At 42.2% G+C, this 20,112-nt stretch overlaps 2 protein-coding genes across 3 annotated transcripts; both read left to right on the top strand.

Annotated features, from left to right (window-relative positions):
• The first annotated feature begins 1,254 nt into the window (after positions 1–1,254).
• Positions 1,255–18,713, top strand: LOC115686840 (heavy metal-associated isoprenylated plant protein 27). 2 transcript variants are annotated; one of them, XR_008817086.1, is made up of 3 exons: positions 1,255–1,457; positions 1,559–1,998; positions 18,535–18,713. XR_008817086.1 is itself a non-coding variant. In XM_056313972.1 (2 exons), exons 1-2 carry the CDS (start codon positions 1,374–1,376, stop codon positions 1,943–1,945), a joined length of 471 nt encoding a protein of 156 aa, XP_056169947.1. In that variant the 5' UTR covers positions 1,255–1,373; the 3' UTR covers positions 1,946–2,046. The 2 variants fall into 2 exon arrangements, 1 of the variants encoding a protein (XP_056169947.1); XM_056313972.1 differs by lacking the exon at positions 18,535–18,713 and having other exon boundaries at positions 1,559–2,046.
• On the top strand, positions 17,791–18,713 carry LOC115663225 (heavy metal-associated isoprenylated plant protein 27-like). Its single transcript, XM_056313971.1, has 2 exons — positions 17,791–17,994; positions 18,096–18,713. Exons 1-2 carry the CDS (start codon positions 17,911–17,913, stop codon positions 18,480–18,482), a joined length of 471 nt encoding a protein of 156 aa, XP_056169946.1. The 5' UTR covers positions 17,791–17,910; the 3' UTR covers positions 18,483–18,713.
• Positions 18,714–20,112: the final 1,399 nt, after the last annotated feature.

Consider the following 20,112-nt stretch of genomic DNA (forward strand, 5'->3'; position numbering starts at 1 on the left):
ACCTAATTAAGGATTAACATTAACAACTCTTACGTGTCCAATTCGATATCTGAACGCACTTACTTCACCGAAAACTTCTCAATAAAGAATAATATTTTGAGTTAAAACAACGAAAAACTCCAAATTGATGTACCTATCAATTGCCACGTATTATTCAGCTCGGCTATTTAAACGTAAAATTTAACGAAAATAATTAATGGTAAATTTGTCACGAGTGTATTAGTTTGGAGTTTTTTGTCGTCGAAAAATTAGCTTGGAGTAAATTTGTCACGACTGTACCAGTTCGGGATTTTTCGTGGTATTAACCCAAATATTTTTTGTGAATATAATTTTCGACGAAAATAGTTAGTTTTCCTTGAAATAACTTTTATTTAGAATAGCAAAGATCTCAAGACATACAATATCCACATACTACAATTGAGGGGGGAGGGGGGGGGGGGGTTTCAACTCAAGGGTGCAACTGCTTATGTATGTTGATGCATATTCATAATAAATTTGAACTTCCGTGTATAAATAATATGTTCTTTGCATGCAGGACATCTATCTATCGAAGAACAGACTTTGACCATGTAAGTCTATTGCAAAACAATGGAAATAATATTTTCCAATGGGCAGAACATGCCCAGACCTAGAGATCATTTAGCTTTGCGTGCACGATCGGTCGTGAAGCAGGCTTTGACATTATGGACGGATTTTACAATCTCAACGAGCGTCCGACCCACCAAAAGACGAACATACATCCTACATCTTATGTAATCCGTGCTCGCGAAACGAGAAACAACGAAATCCCGAGGGATTACAAAGTTACAATCTGTGAATCCCAAACGGTAGCGAGTCGTTGATGGGTATCCGAAAAAGACTGAAATCGGTCATTATATGGATGGATCCCCCCGGGGACTAGGAACTCGCCAATTCTCGGACGGCGAAGTGGGAAGCGGGCCCGTGACTCGAAGAGACAAGAGGGAAACCGTGGTCGGTTTCGCCGGCCGGTCTAGCCACGACCTGGTCAGCCAGCTCGAACCGACATTTGCCCCTTCTCTGCAGTTACTCCCACTACTCTTCTTAGTTCCTTCCCCATGCAGATAAAAGTCTGCTGGCAAAAGGACCCCACATCCTTTCCCTCGTTCCCGTGACATGGGCATCCATCCATGACTGGTCCACGTGTCGAGCCGACACGTGTCCGGGCACGGAGCGGCACACGTGGCGTGGAGCAGCAGTTGGTGGGCTGGCCTTATTTATACCGGGATGTAGATCGGAGCTTCCCTACTCAGAACTCGAGCTGGTTCCTGCTTCACTGATCAAGAAGAGTGCGTGCCGGTTGATTTTATCTTTTGCAGGCTTACGGAAAGGATCGATAATCGTTTGGGAGTGTGATGGGGTTCTTGGATTACGTCGCCGATGTTTGCTACGTGCCTCGCAACGACAGCAGGAAGCTCAGGAAGCGCAAGCAGCTCCAGGTAACTCTAACGTTTCGATCTGTGTTTTAGCTTTTGCCTCTTTTGTCTGTGTTGCTGGTTTTTTGAGATGTTGATGGTCTTTGTCTTGGTCGTTTGTGCAGACGGTGGAGATAAAGATAAAGATGGACTGCGAGGGGTGCGTGAGGAGGGTGCGGAAGTCGGTGGAGGGCATGAAGGGGGTGACCCAGGTGGAGGTCGAGCCCAAGCAGAGCAAGCTGACCGTGGTTGGCTACGTCGACCCGGGGAAGGTGCTCCGACGGGTCCGGCACCGCACCGGCAAGGTCTGCGACTTCTGGCCCTACGTGCCCTACGACGTGGTGGACCACCCCTATGCCCCTGGCGCCTACGACAAGAAGGCCCCGCCGGGGTACGTCCGGAATGTGCTCCAGGACCCGCAGGCCTCAGCCCTCGCCCGCGCCAGCTCCACCGAGGTCACGTACACCACCGCCTTCAGCGACGACAACCCTAATGCGTGTGTAGTCATGTAGATAACAGGAGTGGAGATTCGTGTGTATGTATTTTGCTGGTATGTATGTGCAGGGTTTGTGTGATTATTTGGAAGTGGAGGAGTGTTGGACTGTGTTATGAACTTGGAAGAGTCTGGGGTCTGAAGCTTTGTCAGCTAGAGAAAAGAAAAGAAGAAATTGTAATGATTATTCTAGATTGGTAAGGAGAATTTGCGTCTTCTGTTCGACTGTGCCAATCATTGTTTGACGAGTTTCATATTCTGGAAAGGACTGTCTCGCAGAGCTCGGTCCCACGACGAAGGGGGCTGGATCTTGGTTTCGACTTTTGCTGGGACGTGATCAGAACAAGGCGTGGAGTCTGCTGTTCTGTGATACGATCCTCGGGTTCAAGAAGCTTGCAAGAGTCAAAGAACCTGTTGTGTTCATGGCTCTTTCGCAAGCATAATCTGGCTTGATCCGCCCGGGTGCTTTAGACGTTAGACTCTGCTGGAAACTGTTCTATGATTTAGGATTACAAGTAGAAGTTAAGCTCAAAAGAAGGGTTGATCTGATTTATCCTGAAGAAACCCTAAAACGGGCTAATTTTTTCAAAGCACCAGTTACATTTAAATCTATCTCAAACTGACTATTTGTACTTGGCAATAACGTGTCGAACGACTCTTTGTACTAGGCCAACATCGGGCGGCTCGAGTTCGGGGCTTCAGCTCCAACTTCGACTTTGGGTCGGGTTCTGAACTCGCCAACGGTGGAGTGATCACTGATCAGGCCATCAGCCAAGTTGGGGTAATAAGGAGGTGCATCTGTTCCCCTCTCTCTTTCCTTGTTGTTTTTTGTACGAATTATTTCGCCTTGGCCAATTTGGGCCAAGCCGATGGCCACTTGGGCGGTCACAACGACGTTGCTGAGGCCATTGGTTGCGATTGCTGACTTTCCAAAAATGACTACAAAGCCTAAGCAAGGAAGGACTTGCCTTAGACTTTGGGCTTTGTCAACGCTAGTCTTCATTCGAAGAGGTCCAAGTTTTTTTTACCAGATGCCCCATGATTACGGGGAAAATCCTAAAAAGCTTTCTCCATTAGGCAATGCAGCTAAATTTGGTCAACCGAGTCTAACTTTTGAAAATATGCAATCAAATCCTCATCACATTCATCGTCGACATTTGTCGACATTAGCGTAAGCCATGTTAACCAATATTATACGGTTGGCGCTCAATTGACCAACTGTCGACAAAATTAAACGCGGACTAGATTAAGTTTTAATAACCCAATGTACTATTTAACGATCGAGGATTGAATTCCCGTGTTAGATTTAAAGCATTGCGCATATCTCGATTCTCTAGGCAGTCGAATGTACGTAATACCGATATTTGGTCAATCGTCTAGGTTTTGACTCGTATCTTATCCGATTCATAACTTCAGTTGTGTATCGAGAGAGAGAGAGATTACGGCTACTTCGGCAGAGAGCGGATCGTATCCGTTAGCTCCGGAGGCGAAGCTCACGCCGGTGAGGAGGTCTTGGAGCTCCAGATTTGGATCCATATAAGCTGGCAAGAGCTCCTTAACTCCCAATTTCTCAGCTACAAAAAAAATTAAAAAAATCATCGAAGGGTAATTAAAATTATAGATTATGCACCAAATTATCTAAAAAAAAATAGAACTAAACGTGTCAAAGTCTATAAGTTGAACGAAATGCATAATTGCTGAAACTCGGCACGAGCAAGATCAGTCGAAGTACACATTTTGCACCTCCCACTTTCAAAGTATAAATTTTTCACGTAAACTCTCGAGCTAAAATCCGAGAAGACTATGCGAAATAGAGGATGCAAAAGTTTACATTTGTTTTCAAATCAGATGACTAGAAGCGTAATGAAAGAGAGAATCGAGGGTGCTTTCAATTTCCTCGTTCAAATCAAAACACAATTTTGCGCTTTACATTTTTGGAAAAGAAATCCGCGGACTCGACATTGTTGACACCCGAATTTTCATCAATCATCCAAGCATCCCTTTTTTTTTTGCAAAATTATAAAATAGAAATGTTCGGAAAAAAAAAAAGAGAGAGAAGAAAATAAGTTGGCCTCTCTAAATCCATGACACTCAGTTCAAGCCTAATAATAGCTCATTCACGCATGTTTTTGGGCTTGCAAAATTGAAATTCACTTAAGCCCAAAAGAACACAAAAAACTCGGCCCAAGTCCTCATTTTTCAGCCTTTTTCCTTCTCTCTATCAAGAAGAACATGTGAGAGGACAGTGAAGAAGAAGCTGTGACCATCGCGTCTGTCACCGAGAAGAACGCGCGGTGACGAACGGAAGGTGAGGTAATTAGATCCATGAGAAAACTTCTCCCTTTCCTCTTCCATTCATCATCTCTGGAGGCTACCAGAGATTCGGATCGCTTGCCGAAGTACAAGTTTCCGAAACCGATTTCATCATTTTTTCATCTAAAATCACGTCAAAATCGTAGTTCATTCGTCGAGAAAGAGGAAGCATAGCCGGACGTCCCTTGCCGTCGCTGATTGAAGCTCCATTTCTGTCCAGGTGAGTTACTTAGATATGCCTTGCTTTGCTCTGTTTTTTACTCATCTATGGAGCTTGAAAGCCTTGGACTGAATCAATGAGACTTTGGATCAATAGTGTGATATTGAAGCTGTGCCATGGAACATAGTGATGATTTGGATTGTGATATATCATTGTCAAGCCGAGAATTGCTCTGAAACTGAGTCTTGAATTTATGTTTTAAGTCGTACATCAACTGTTCGTTGAAATGGTTGAATGAGATGTTATGATTTTAGAATACCGAATTTGATTGTGAAAATTCTAAGTGAGTTATGATAAACTGAGACTGAGTTGATGTGAAATACGCTGGTTTAGATCTTCATACATTACAATCAGACCGAAAATTGTGTTGGATCTCACTTTAGAACATATATTTTAATTCGCATATCATATGTTTGATGAAATGCCAAAGAGACGATTGAATCTAAATCTGTGATTAAACTTAGAATCAATTCATGTTTTGCTCTCATAATCGTCAGACTTTATCTGACTTCGAATTTCTTTGTGTTTTTTTTGGTGATTTCCGTAAACTTTTGTGGCATATTCATCATTCGTCCGAGTCGACTATGGTTGAAATTTCTGCTGGATTCATTCCCCTCGCCGGAGGTATGCCCACGGTTTGAGGCCGCCACCGTTAGTTTTCTATCTCTGTTTCATACGTGTGATTGCTTGTTTGTTTAGATTTAGGATTTGTTGTTGTGATCGGAAGTTTGCTGGCCGTAAAATGGAATTTGGTTGTCGGAGTTTATTTTTGTGGCCGGTGTGTGATGAGGGACGATGGTCGCTGTAAGTTGTAGTCAACGGAAGTTCGGCGATGGTCGGAATAGATGGCCGACAGCGAGGGTTAGAGAATCGATGGTAATGGATTTACGACGGTGTTAGTGATGTTTTGGTGAAGAAGCTCTCGCAATACAGGTCTCGAGAAGAAGAAGACCAGAATAAAAGAGAAAAGAAAAAGAAATAGAAAATAGAAAAAATAATAAAAAAAAGGAAATAAAAGATTCGTATCAGGTTGCAAATCAGGCTGAACCAAAGATGTTGTGGGCCAAGGGAATAAGCTGGGCCAGATAGAGAAAGATGTGGGCCGAGATAGTATTAGGCCAGATGAAATTTGATAATTCGGTTTTATCCGGATTGGGACAGTCCGAATTTAGACCCAACTTTGGGCCTTCTGGGTCCGGGTCAGACTAGGAAATCAGACCGGTTTCCCCTGACCCGGTCCGAAATCCATTTTCCAAAAAAAAAATTAAAAAATTAAAGAATTTTAAAAAAAATTCAGAAAATTCAGAAAAATAAAAAATGTGAAAAAAGCTAAAAAGATGTAGAATTCTCTTAGTTCGGGGCTTTTAATAAATACTTTTGGCTTGAATAAAAAATTGAACCCATAATTGAATAAGCCTTTAGGGCTTTACCTTAGGGATTTTTGTTGTTGTTTTTTTTTTTAGAGACGATGTCAGGTCGCTGTTTATCACTTTCATTTGGATTTCATTTGATTGCGCGCTTTAAATTCATTAATTGTTGTTTTCTCTTTTTAGAATGGTTAGGATGAAAATTCAAAATTCTTGATTAGTAAAAGATTGTTGTGACATTTTGGTTAGCAAATAGTCGAGTTTAGGTACCAAAATGACATTAGTTGAAAAACTAGTGTAATCAAGTTCCCGATCCCTAAGAATCTCTGGTTGCATATGTTTTCGAGATAACACTCCTGTATATTGATTAGGGTTTCTAGCCGACCCTTAATCGTGGCTAGTGGCGACTCCTATCGATCAAATAAATTTAAACAACTAATGACACGTGAGGTATGAACTTAGGGAGAATTCAATAAAGTACCTCTAAACCTACTTCCCCGAAGCGGCTGACGAGGGATTTAGGTCGTGACAGCTTGGCGACTCCGCTGGGGATCGTGAGGACTTAGGCCTAATAAACTTGATTGTTTGTTAACTAACGTGTTTTTATGGCAGCGCATCGTGAAGATTGAGGTAAGTGCACTAACTTTTGTGTTAAATGTTGTCGCAGGTGGGGAGTTATAAGGGGTGACGTCTTTGTTAATTTATTTGTTTTGCAGGTTGGAGTAAAGAATGCATGTGTATATTAATGAAATAGAAGTGCTATCTTAATATAAAATGATGTGCATGCCTTTATACTTGTTTTAGCACTACACTCTTTACACACACAATCCGTGGTTAAACCCCGACCGCATCCTTAGGAAACCCTTAGGAGGTGTCGAGGATTGATTGGACCATACGCAGTTTGCGCCAATGGGACAATTATTCTCGATCCTGCTCATTTCCTCGAAAGAATAAGTCCAACCCACTTGTAGTTTGTGATATTGGGAAAAGGCTTACTATTTCGTTGAGATGGGAGCCTTGAGCCTATAGTAACCCTACCTTTATGTGTCAAAACCTCACTAGTACATCTGTATGTCTATGTGATTGAAAATTCGTCTCGCCAAATCACTGTGAGTATATTCCTTAACTCTTTTTTTTTTAAATCTATGCACTTCTTTTTATTATATATATTTTTCTCTTTTTTCGCAATTCACTTTTGTAATCCATGGTAATTAATTAAAGCATCCCTTTATGGTCTAGATTTAATGGGAAGATTGGATATTCAAATCATTCTCGTTCCCGAGGACGCGCTCTAGGCATGGTGGAATAGGATGAACCAAGGAAATTGGAATTACGTTGAGGAAAGGATGGGTAATCTTGTAGACCTCCTCAAAGTCAAGTACCAAGTTAGCCTCATACAAGCTATGGCACATTTTTGGAATTCGAGCACTTCTACATTTAGCTTCGCCAAACAAGACTTAGTTCGAACAATTGAGAAATATGAAGTCGCCATTGGATTTCAGTCTTTTGCTAGATTGATAGAACCACCGTAGGCCTAAAACCTACAGGTGTTCTGGCTGAGTTTTTGGAAGTTAAAAAAATTGAGATTGAGAAAATCCTAAAAAGCAATGCCAATCGTTGTCCGTTGTCGTACCTGGTCGAAAAATTCTCAAACCTTCCTATAAAATCATGCTTTCGTTCTGCTAGGGCATTTATTCTAGCATTCTTTGGTTTCGTTGTCTTTCCTATCTCTAGGACGGCTATGAACCCATTAATCGCACATGTGGTTAGGCAAGTTTGTATTAGATGGAATTTCACCAACATGATTCTAGCCGAAACCTTCATATCGCTCAGCCACTTTAAAATCAATAGAAAAGGAGTCCTTCAAGCACCTGCAGGGTTATTGTATATATGGTTCATTTCCCATCTTAAGGATTTAGGTTTTCATATGATCATGCTCGAAATAACCCGACATACTCACTCTTTTGAAAGATTTCTTCATTTGCAAGACTGTATTCCCAAAAAAAATTTCTACCAATGGACACGTCTTCTCAAAAATCTTACCCCTACACAAATCCGGTGGCGATTAGGTTGGGCTAAGTTTCATGAAACGCGACTTGCTTATGATTATGTTTGTCTCATACCTTTACTGGGACTTACTAGAGGTACGGCATATTATCCGTTAAGGGTGGCTCGACAATTTGGTGCTTTATAAAAAATCCCGCCACCCTTCAGGTTTGATTTGTTCAAATTTGATCTCCCGCACAAAGATCTTGGAGAAGATCTAATCACTCATTTGCAAGAAAAGATCAATCATATCACATATGCCTGGAAGAATTGCCCAAAGCAAGCAATTGTTTGGCCCACTGACCTAGAAGGAGAGATGGAAGTCCATCACGCGTCTTTGGATTACATATACCGACCCGTGGATCCAGTTTGTGAAGTCAGCATCCCTTATGTACCTGAAGAGCTAGATCACCAGGGTCCCCAAGGAGAAGTAGAGCAGCGGACGAGAGAGCGGGATGATATTGAAGCCGCTTGTTCTCGCTAGTTCAACCCTAGAGAACAAGCGGCTTCGCCTTGAATAGCCGTACTTTCATTAGATTTAGACCATGTATTAGTGGATGCTTTATGTTTTTCGTACTATTCTCACTTGTAATGGAATATTATGGAACCATCGTATTTTGAATCGATGGAAAATATTTGTTAATTTTTCAATGGATCAAATGATGAATTGATTACCGTGGATTATTCCTTTTTGAAGATGTATTCTCTTACCAAAAAAAAAAAATCAAGACAAGGGTTTAATTCTATTAGACTAGGCTTTAGAAAGATCCTCTTGTCTTTATTTTATTGTGAGGGAAGATGTCATCAAAAGGATTACATTTATTTTCTTTATGAATATTCATGTTGATCTTTTGTAACCAGGTACTGACATTATGGCTTCAAGACGATCACCTATTCGGACTTGATCTAAATCAGCACAAATGAGCAGTGAAGAACAGAATGCCCGCTTTGCTGCCATCGATAATAGAATTACCGAGCTAGTTGCTCAATTTGCTCAGTTCGCTAATGAAATAAGAGCAAGCTTGGTAGTTTCAAATTCCAATCGGGATATCCCAAGAGCTACACCTGAGCCCATTAATGGAAACTCTAGAAGAAATGTTGCTGAGGAGGTGCCAAACCCAACACCTATTGTGGTTGAACTGGATCCTATCTCGGAAGCTATTTCAGCTCGAATGGAGGAAGAAAACAACAAGAGGTTTGCCAAGCTAGAAGAAAAGCTTAGAGTCATGTAGGGGCATGAGGCAAACGTGATTGAAGACTTGTCTCGGTATGCCAAGATGAACTTCGCTGATAAGTTCAAGGTTCCGGAATTCACCAAATATGATAGGACTGGAGATCCCAAGATCCACCTGAAATTTTATATGAATAGAATGGGGCGATATGCACAAAATACTGCCTTACTAATCCAAATCTTCCAAGAGAGCTTATCTGGGCCAGCTTTACAATAATACATTTTACTTGAGCTTGAGAAACTAGAGAAATGGGAGGAGGTCGCCAAAGCATTTGTGCTCTAATATAAGTATAATACTGAAATTGCTCCGACACGTGACATACTTGCTCGTACAGAGAAGAAAAGGAGCGAATCTTTCAGATGTTTTGCCCAAAGATGGCGTACACTAGCTGCACAAGTACGACCTCCCCTTGACGACAAAGAGATGGTGGAATTGTTCCTTAAAGTTCTACCCTCCGATTTTTACAATAAGATGATTGGTTCGGGATGTGAGAGTTTTTCCCGTTTGGTAACTATCGGAGAAAGAATTGAAGGAGCCATACATGATGGCCGATTGAATGAAGGAACAAGCCGGAGGTTTACCGGTAAGAAAGAGAAGGAGGTAGAAGTGGCCTATGTACAGTCTCCGATGGAGTCAAAATCATTGAATAGTCCTCAAAACCCATCTGCTTCACGAGGAGGAATGTATCAGAATTACGAAGCCAAAAAGAGGATACCAAGGCAATTTACCTCTTTGCCTAGACCCTTATCAAAACTCTTGCCCATGTTATTGGAAAGAAGAATGGTGGCTAAAGTGATTCCCTAAGACAATCCACCTAAGTTCGCGAGATTTGATTTGTCAAAGTCCTGTGAATATCATATGGGAGAAAGGGGTCATGATGTAGATAATTGTTTAGCGCTCAAAAATAAGATTCAAGACTTGCTAGATAAAGGATCTTGTTATTCAAAGACACACGGCCCAATGTGCAGCAAAATCCACTGCCAAATCATACTAAGAATGTAAATATGATCAATGGAGAAGAGAACGTGAGCAAACAAGCTTTTAGGGTTGATGTCCCTAAGCTCTATGAAATCCTAGCGCTAGCCGGGCATTATGAGAAGAATGGCAAGGATATTTCAACTGAAGAAAAGCTGAGGTGTATCTCCAGAATGATAGATATGGGCGTGATATGGAGTGTGGGAAAAGAACTATCAGATAATATGATGTCGGTAGTGATTGATTTATCTTCCAAAAACTTTTCTTGTGAACTCAATATGGAGGTTGAAGCCCTGGTGGAAGAGATAAATACCATGGAAGTATCAGATGATGACATAGAGTCTGGAATAGTCGAGTCTTTGGCTATGAATGAAAATATAGAAGAGATTTCAGACACTGAGTCTGAGATTAAATTTAGAAGAGCTTGAGGGGATTGTGAATTCATAAATGCATCACGAGACAATGGAGAAGTGGTAGACACATTAGGTCAACCAAGTGGAAAGTATGACTATTATGTTAACTACTCACCCCCTCCAAACTTTTTCATGGATCCTAAGGACATCGTTCCTGATGGTTAGGGGGTATGGATGACCCGTCTGAGTCCGAAGGAGAAATGATTACTATGATTACACCGATTATCATTGATTTATCCGTTGATGAGAACTTGTGGGAATCCAACGAGGGTAATGTTGAGCAAGTAGTCATTGATTTGATGAATGACGAGTTAGCAACTTTAGAAGTGGACAAGGATAAAATAAAATCAATAGTGATTGAACTGTCACCTTGTGATGAAGAAGAGATTGTGTTAAAGGCTTCATCGAATTTTGACACAAAAGCAGTCCCCTGGAATTATGAGACAAATGAGATTGATGCTGTCACCCGATCGGGCCGATGTTATGCACCTGTTGAAGTAGTTGAAAAGAAAGCAGTTACTGAGGAGGAGGCAAAACAATTCTTGGCAGTGGTTAAGACCAGTGAATTTGATGTAGTAAATCAATTAAGAAAATTGCCGGCTCAAATTTCACTCTTAGATTTATTCAAGACCTCAGAAAAGCACAAAAACGCGTTATTGAAAGTTCTAAATGAGATGCATTTGCCAAAAACTATCGATGATAGGCAATTGGAAGACTTCATTGGGTCTGTGCTCTTAAAAGATCAAATATCCTTTGTTGATGAGGATTTTCCTATAGAGGGTCGCAATCACACAAAGGCTTTGCTTATTTCAGTGAAGTGTTGTGACAAAATGGTGGCACGAGTGTTAATCGATAATGGGTCTGCTTTAAACATTTACCCTTTAGCCACACTTCATCGTCTGGAAATTGACGAGGAAAGAATTCGAACTTCAAAATCAACCGTCCGTGCATTTGACATAATGAAGAAAGAGGTTATTGGGGAAATCGAACTTGAGTTGCTAATAGGCCATGTACTTTTTCTAGTGGGTTTTCAAGTGTTAGATATTCCCAATGCCTTTAACTTCTTGTTGGGACAACCGTGGATACACATCGTCGGTGCCGTGCCGTCTAGTTTACACCAAAAAGTCAAGTTCATTGTGGATAACAAACTCGTGACTATTCATGGGGAGATTGACTTTAAAATTTTCCATGATACTGCAATCCCATATGTAGAGCCCGTGATCAAAGAAGAGTCAATTTATCAAACATTCGAGTTAGTATTAATGATACATATACCTGTCGGAGCTGTCATACGTGGGCCAGAAATGGCTAAATTCTCGATTATGTCGAGTAGGATGCTACTTGAATATGGTCATACTCCTGGGAAAGGTTTGGGAATTCGTGCTCAAGAGATCACAAAACCTATCAAAGCTTTCAAATGAATTAAAAGAAGAGGCTTAGGTTATCATGAAAGCCATGAGGGCCGAGGTAACCAAGGAGACTGTAAGGGTCGAGGAGGCCAATTTGGAAGTGGAGAGGGCCTTCAAGGTTTACTCCTTCCTGAACAGAGTAAAATTTTTCCGGGACCATCAAAGCTGTTGCAGAAAGAGGAAGGAGCTATTATAGGCATAACCGAATTGTTTGAAGGAGATCTCATATGTACCATCGCAAGTGGTGAAGAGGCTGAGTCTTCAACAAGTCCTACCAAGCCTTTTGAGTAGGGATGCTTCGTATCTTGTTTCATTTTGTTTGTTTCATTTCGTTTCGTTTAGGCATACCCTTGCATGGGACGTGTTTGCAATTTCAATTCGTTCTTTCAATTGTAAGCAAAATCTTAGACTTTGAGCCGTTGGTCTAAGATTGTAATTCTTGTAAAACGGCCTTATCATTTCAATAAAAGCATACGCACGTTTTATTAAGGACGTGTGGAAGTATCAGAACCAGTCCTCTGATGATATTTTGAGGCCTAGACTTCCACATATATCCTAGTTTTCAAAAAAAAAAAAAACTTTGGAACAAGGATGTCTGAGGATATGAGGACGAGTTTCGAATTCATTTTTCTAAAACCATCATTCCAAATGTTTTATTTAAAAATAAATCATGCATTACATTTGTTCGTGAAGTTACTAACCTTTTACATTACATCTCAGGCATAGCATTCAACATAACCATGATATATACATTTGTAAGGGCAAAAGTACACTAAAAGTGCCATAACTTGTGTACGGCGATCACTTTGATGCCATAATTTTTTTTCGGATCACTTTGGTGCCAACTTTTTTGAAAATCGATCTCTTTAATGTCAATGCTGACGCGGCTCACCAGAAATCCGATGTGGCACTGACACGGCTCGCCGGAGAGGTCCAGTTAGCATTAAAAACCAAAAACAACGCCGTTTAGCCCGCTGACGTGTACTTTTTTTTAAAAAAAATTAAATTATATTTATAAAATAAAAAAAAACCTGCAGCAGCGGCGAGGGAGCCCTCGCCACTGCTGCCGCCAACCCACCACCGCCGGGAAGGGCCGGCGGTGGTGGGCGCAGTGGTCGGCGAGGGCCGGATCCGATGAGGCGAGACCTCGCCGTCGCGACCCAGGCGACAGCGAGGTCTGGCCTCGCCTTTGCTGGGCGAGGCGAGACCTCGCTGCCGCCGGGCGAGGCGAGACCTCGCCGTCGCCCGGGTCGCGACGGCGAGGTCTCGCCTCGCTCGGACGAAGGCGAGGCCGACCTCACCGTCGCCGGATCCGCCTCGGCTGGGCTCGGCGAGGGTCGCTAGATCCGGCCCCGCCGGGCTCGGCGAGGGTCGCCGGGCCCGGCCAGGGGCCGGCGACCCTCGCCGACCACTCCGCCCACCACCGCCGGCCCTTCCCGGCGGTGGTGGGTTGGCGGCAGCAGCGGCAAGGGCTCCCTCGCTGCTGCTGCAACTTTTTTTTAAAAAAAAAAAATTAAAAAATTTGAAAAAAAGCCACGTAGTTTTCACCGTGTACAAGTAAGACCATTTTTTTTAATATAAATGCCAGGTCAGCTTTTTGGCTGGAATTTTGGCCGGAGTCACTAAAATGATCGATTTTCCTCCGACTTGGCACCAAAGTGATCCGAAAAAAAGTTATGGCACTTCTAGTGTACTTTTGCCCATTTGTAAGTCAAAATTGCATGATGAGAATTCTTCTGAATCCGATGACAATGACAATGATGATGATGATGGTCAGAAAAATATCGAACGAGATTGGATCCTCCATGAAGAGTCCAAATCTCTAACTGCTGAACAAATAGTGACAGTGAATCTGGGTGACATAAAAAATGTTGAAGAAATAAAAATCGGGGCGAGTCTTTCCAAAGTGAAGGCAAAACGAATGATTAATCTTTTGAGAGAATATCAAGATATATTCGCATGGTCTTATGCGGATATGCCTAGATTAGATCCAGAAATTATGGAACATGCTTTACCAACTGATCTGAATATGCCACCAAAAAAGCAAAACTTCGAAGGACAAAGCCAGAACTCTCAAAGAAAATTGAGGAGGAGGTCATGAAATTATTGAAAGTAGACTTCATTAAAGTATCACATTATTCTGACTGGATTGCCAATATTGTCCCTATAATGAAGAAAGATGGATAGGTCAGAGTTTGTATTGATTATCGGAATCTGAATAAAGCAAGCCCGAAGGATGATTTTCCATTACCACACATTGATGTCCTAGTCGATAGTGCCGCCGGATTTGAATTGTTTTCTTTTATGGATGGTTTTTCCGGGTATAATCAAATCCGAATGAAAGAAGAAGATAAGAGTAAAACTTCCTTCATTACTCCATGGGGAACTTTCTACTACAAAATGATGCCTTTTGGTTTGAAAAATGCCGGGGCAACATATCAAAGGGCAATGGTTACCCTATTTCACGACATAATGTATAAAAAGATTGAAGTGTACGTTGATGATATGATTGCCAAATCAAAACATGGTGAAGATCACATTGAAGTTTTGAAGAAGTTATTTCATCGACTCAGAAAATTCAAGCTGAGACTTAACCCTACGAATACAGCTATAGTTTATTAACCTAAAAGTCAAACTTTTTGTTTTTGAGTGATTATGCAGATGCAAGAGCCGTAACTCTTTCGAATGAACCCATCACTTCTTCTTCTTCTTTTTGTCAAAAAGCGAGATATTTCATTCATTAAGTAACGAAAGGATAACATAAGTCGAGTATCTAAACATAAAAGATCCCATAAAGGTAATGGCGATTTTACGAGCCAATCTTGCAGTAGGTCTTTCTTGTGATGAGTCTTGGCAATTTAGGCCGCCACTTGATTTGATTTGCTGGGCTGTAACCAACTCTATGGTTTTTGACCGGGAAAGGTTTTTGTTTGCATTCTTCGAGGATGGCTTGAAGCTCCCACAGGCTTGGAGTCTGCCCCATTATAATGTTCACCAAAGATAAGCTATCAGAGCTTACCACCACGCGCAAATCAACAATTCTCGACAAATCATTTTCCATTCTCCACAGATCAATTTCGTCTTCTAAGTACAATAGAGCTGAATGCAAAGCTAGGGCTTCGATTTCCAGCACCGAGGAGGCGACCACCCTTTTAGCAAAACCACCCACTATTCTCCCAGTAGAATCATGGCAGATCCTAGCAACGGCACCCTCCCTCTCTCCTTCTACGACTGACCCGTCAATGTTGAGTTTTGCACCCATCACTTCCGTACGTAGCGAAAAGACATATCTTCTTATTTTCCGTAATTTGTAGATCTTGTCTTCTTTTGTTAAGGGTAAGTGTATTGAAAATCCTAAAAATTTTCATAGAAATGAATTAAGTCTAAAACTTCAAAAGCGCAATTAAGTCATAAAATTTGTCACGAAATCGATTGCACTTCTAAAAATTTTGGGACTCGATTGCACTTTCGTGATAAGTTTTAGGACTTGATTGCATTATTTGAAAGTTTTGGGGCTCAATTGCACTTCCACGACTAATTTCAGGACTTGAATGCATTTTTTGAAAGTTTTAGGACTCAATTGCACTTTCATGGCAAGTTTTAGGATTTTCAGTGTACTTATCCCATTTTATTTATAGTGACGTTCATGATAAATTCGCTCACGGAATAATCTATTATGAAAATCACTGGTAAGTAATCTAGTAAAGTCAAAGTGACTAATCAAAAGATTGGTATTGTGGGCTTAAAGTACGTTTGAACATTAATCAAGGGATTAAGTATAATGTCTGGCCCAATAAAGAAAGGATTAAGTATAGTTGGATGGATGGTTCTAAAAAGAGAAAATCCCATCGAAACGTACTTCAATGGGCGGTGTCCAATTAGACCATTTGCGACAACGGCCCATCAAGCTCAATGGACCGGGTCTTCCGTTGAGAACAAAGTGTGGAATGCCCCATCTAACATAGAAGTTTGTAAGTGCTTAGCCAGTCTTTTTTTTTTTTTGATGGTGTTATCATTATATTTGCTGCAAATAAGTAAATTTAGTTACAATACATATGGATTTTAGTTGTAATCTCCAATCGTTGACAAAGTGAAAAGAAAACCTTTCTACTGTTACATGAATCGGATTTTCATTTCATTCGGCCATACATAACATAGAAATCACACTTGGAAAATAAAAAAAGACGCGGGTATATTAGGAATGGTGGGAAAATTGTCTAAAAAGTCATAAATTTATTTTACAATAGCCAATTCGATCATAAATATTTCAATTGTACTAATTCAGTCTTAAACCTTTGGATGATTTGTCAATTTAGTCCTTCCGGCCAATTTTGACCGCGAATCGCTAACGTGGTGGTCTAATCAGCACCGACTGTCCAACTTGGCATGGCCGGCGCATATGTGGACAATATTTCCGCCTTAGGTTCAGTATTGAATTGGCAGCCGTACAATAAGTTTAGGACTTTATAGACAATTTTCCTTGGGAAAATAGCCATTACGGTCCGAGTATATGTAACGAGTCAAACTCGTTAACATTATGGCAATGTAATAGTCACCGTTGCGATCGAGCGTGCCGACGTTCGTACGTGACATGGCCAATGCGAACGCTACTAGAGACGCCCACAAAACACAAATCTCCTAAAACCTACCAGTCTTCGGGGATTAGCAGCCTTCTAGAACACGCGCTGGCCGCCACTAGGCAAATCTCAAGCTTCCATCTATCATTTTGGCAAAATGCAAACGAAGGTGGAGCGAAGGGACCCGTAAATCGCTTGTCCGAAGATCATTCGTGCTTTCCCCGATCCGAATCATCGAACCCCGTACAGATTCAAACTTCATCATCATGAGTACCCTTGAAATTACCGGACCCAATTAAGGATTAACACTAACAACTCTTACGTGTCCAATTCGATAACATAATGAATTTAATTCACCCAAAAATTCTCGATAAAGAAAAATATCTTTTATGAATACCATTTTTATGGAAAATAGTTAATTTTCAGTCCGTTGGATTATTTCGTAATCTTGAAATAACTTTTATTGATAATAGCAAAGATCTCAAGACATACAATATCCACGTGCTACAATTGTAAGGGGGTCAAGGGGGCAACTGCTTATGTATGTTGATGTATATTCATAATAAATTTGAAGTTACCACAGATTTTCACCCTATAAGTAAGTATCGTACCGGTCTACCGTATTTAAGTGACCTTACGAAAATACAATATATTACAAAGCAATGCGCAAGCTTATGACTAGTTATCAACGAAAATTTTTCAATCGGACAAAACATGTTCAGACCTAGAAATCACTAGCTTAGACATTATAGATGGCTTTACTATCTCATATTCAAACAAGCATTCGACACATATAAAAACTAACGTTGGTCTTACGTGACCCGTGCTCGTGAAATGAGAAGCGACGAAAATCCGAGATTTTATGAAGTTCCATATGTGAATCCCAAATGCTAGCAAGCAAGTTGTTAACGCGCATCCGAAAAGACGGAGTCGGTCATTGATGGATCCCCCGGGGACTAGGAACTCGCCAATTCTCGGACGGCGAAGTGCGAAGCGGGCCCGTGACTCGAAGAGACAAGAGGGAAACCGTGGTCGGTTTCGCCGGCCGGTCTCGCCACGACCTGGTCAGCCAGCTCGAACCGACATTGGCCCCTTCTCTGCAGTTACTCCCACTACTCTTCTTAGTTCCTTCCCCATGCAGATAAAAGTCTGCTGGCAAAAGGACCCCACATCCTCTCCCTCGTTCCCGTGACATGGGCATCCATCCATGACTGGTCCACGTGTCGAGCCGACACGTGTCCGGGCACGGAGCGGCACACGTGGCGTGGAGCAGCAGTTGGTGGGCTGGCCTTATTTATACCGGGATGTAGCTCGGAGCTTCCCTACTCAGAACTCGAGCTGGTTCCTGCTTCACTGATCAAGAAGAGTGCGTGCCGGTTGATTTTATCTTTTGCAGGCTTACGGAAAGGATCGATAATCGTTTGGGAGTGTGATGGGGTTCTTGGATTACGTCGCCGATGTTTGCTACGTGCCTCGCAACGACAGCAGGAAGCTCAGGAAGCGCAAGCAGCTCCAGGTAACTCTAACGTTTCGATCTGTGTTTTAGCTTTTGCCTCTTTTGTTTGTATTGCTGGTTTTGTGAGATGTTGATGGTCTTTTTCTTGGTCGTTTGTGCAGACGGTGGAGATAAAGATAAAGATGGACTGCGAGGGGTGCGTGAGGAGGGTGCGGAAGTCGGTGGAGGGCATGAAGGGGGCGACCCAGGTGGAGGTCGAGCCCAAGCAGAGCAAGCTGACCGTAGTCGGCTACGTCGACCCGGGGAAGGTGCTCCGACGGGTCCGGCACCGCACCGGCAAGGTCTGCGACTTCTGGCCCTACGTGCCCTACGACGTGGTGGACCACCCCTATGCGCCCGGCGCCTACGACAAGAAGGCCCCACCGGGGTACGTCCGGAATGTGCTCCAGGACCCGCAGGCCTCAGCCCTCGCCCGCGCCAGCTCCACCGAGGTCACGTACACCACCGCCTTCAGCGACGACAACCCTAATGCGTGTGTAGTCATGTAGATAACAGGAGTGGAGATTCGTGTGTATGTATTTTGCTGGTATGTTTGTGCAGGGTTTGTGTGATTATTTGGAAGTGGAGGAGTGTTGGACTGTGTTATGAACTTGGAAGAGTCTGGGGTCTGAAGTTTGTGGGGTCTGAAGCTTTGTCAGCTAGAGAAAAGAAAAGAAGAAATTGTAATGACTATTCTAGATTGGTAAGGAGAATTTGCGTCTTCTGTTTGACTGTGCCAATCATTGTTTGACGAGTTTCATATTCTGGAAAAGGACTGTCTCGCAGAGCTCGGCCCCGCGACGAAGGGGGCTGGATCTTGGGTTCGACTTTTGCTGGGACGTGATCAGAACAAGGCGTGAAGTCTGCTGTTCTGTGATACGATCCTCAGGTTCAAGAAGCTTGCAAGAGTTAAAGAACCTGTTGTGTTCATGGCTCTTTCGCAAGCATAATCTGGCTTGATCCGCCCGGGAGCTTTAGAAGTTAGACTTTGCTAGAAACTGTTCTATGATTTAGGATTACAAGTAGAAGTTAAGCTCAAAAGAAGGGCTGATCTGATTTATCCTGAAACGTTCAAAATCTTTCAGATGGGAAAGGGTAGCTCCCTGAAATGGGCTAATTTTCTGAAAGCACCAGTTACATTTACTTGGCAATAACGTGTCGAACGACTATCCATACTACCCCGACATCGGCCGGCTTGAGTTCGGGGCTTCGGCTTCGGCTTCAGCTTCGACTTTGGGTCGGCTTCCAATCTCTCCCACGACGGAGTGATCGGGCCATCGGCCAAGTTGGGGTAACAGGGAGGTGCACCAGTTCCCCTCTCTCTTTCATTATTGTTTTTTGTGTGAATTTTTTCTCGTCTTTCGGACTATACAAACGTCGGCGTGCATGGAGATTCAAAGAGGGTGTGCAAGAATAAAATAAGATCTTAATTCATATTATCAAATCTAAACTCTAGTGAAAGAGGCAAAAAAATACGGAAAACTTACCTGAATTTATCATTACACATTCATTTTCGTTACATTTTCGTAGTGTAGTTTGATAAGATCTTAGAGAACTCCTCGCAATTTCAGTTGTTAGGGAAATGCGAATTACAGGGATAATTAAAGGGTTCCTTCCGTTTTGAAGAGATGATGTCATTGGGCATGTAAATGTAACGAAAATGAGTTTGGGAGAGTTTTGAGATTGAAGGTGCATGTGCTGAAAGCATATAGTATTTGGATAATTGACTATTGGGGTATTTCATAAGACTAACTTTCAAGTATAAAGAAAAAAAGAAAAAAGAAAAAGCAGGCAATTGGGCAAGCATCGACGAAGAGTGTAGGGATATGGATGAGGTTCGGCGGCTACTAGAGGTGACCATCGGCCAGAGAGCATTGACGGGCAATCCTCGTCATAGTAGATCTCTACTGGCCGACACTTGGCTGATTAGCCATTGGCGACTATATCTCGTGCTGGTCAACCAGCGGAGAGTTACACCATACCAGATCTTTGCCGATCGAACCTCGATGGGTCAACCCTCGTCGTCGACATTTGTCGACATTAGTGTAAGCCATGTTAACCAATATTATACTGTTGGCACTCAATTGACCGACGAGTCAAACGTTTGGAACTTCTTCCTATGCATGTTGCCTTGCCGTT

The sequence above is a fragment of the Syzygium oleosum genome, unplaced genomic scaffold (genome assembly GCF_021117445.2).
Source record: "Syzygium oleosum isolate NSW1041296 unplaced genomic scaffold, Sole_v2.1 Sole_v2.08, whole genome shotgun sequence".
In the NCBI taxonomy this organism is placed as follows: domain Eukaryota; kingdom Viridiplantae; phylum Streptophyta; class Magnoliopsida; order Myrtales; family Myrtaceae; genus Syzygium; species Syzygium oleosum.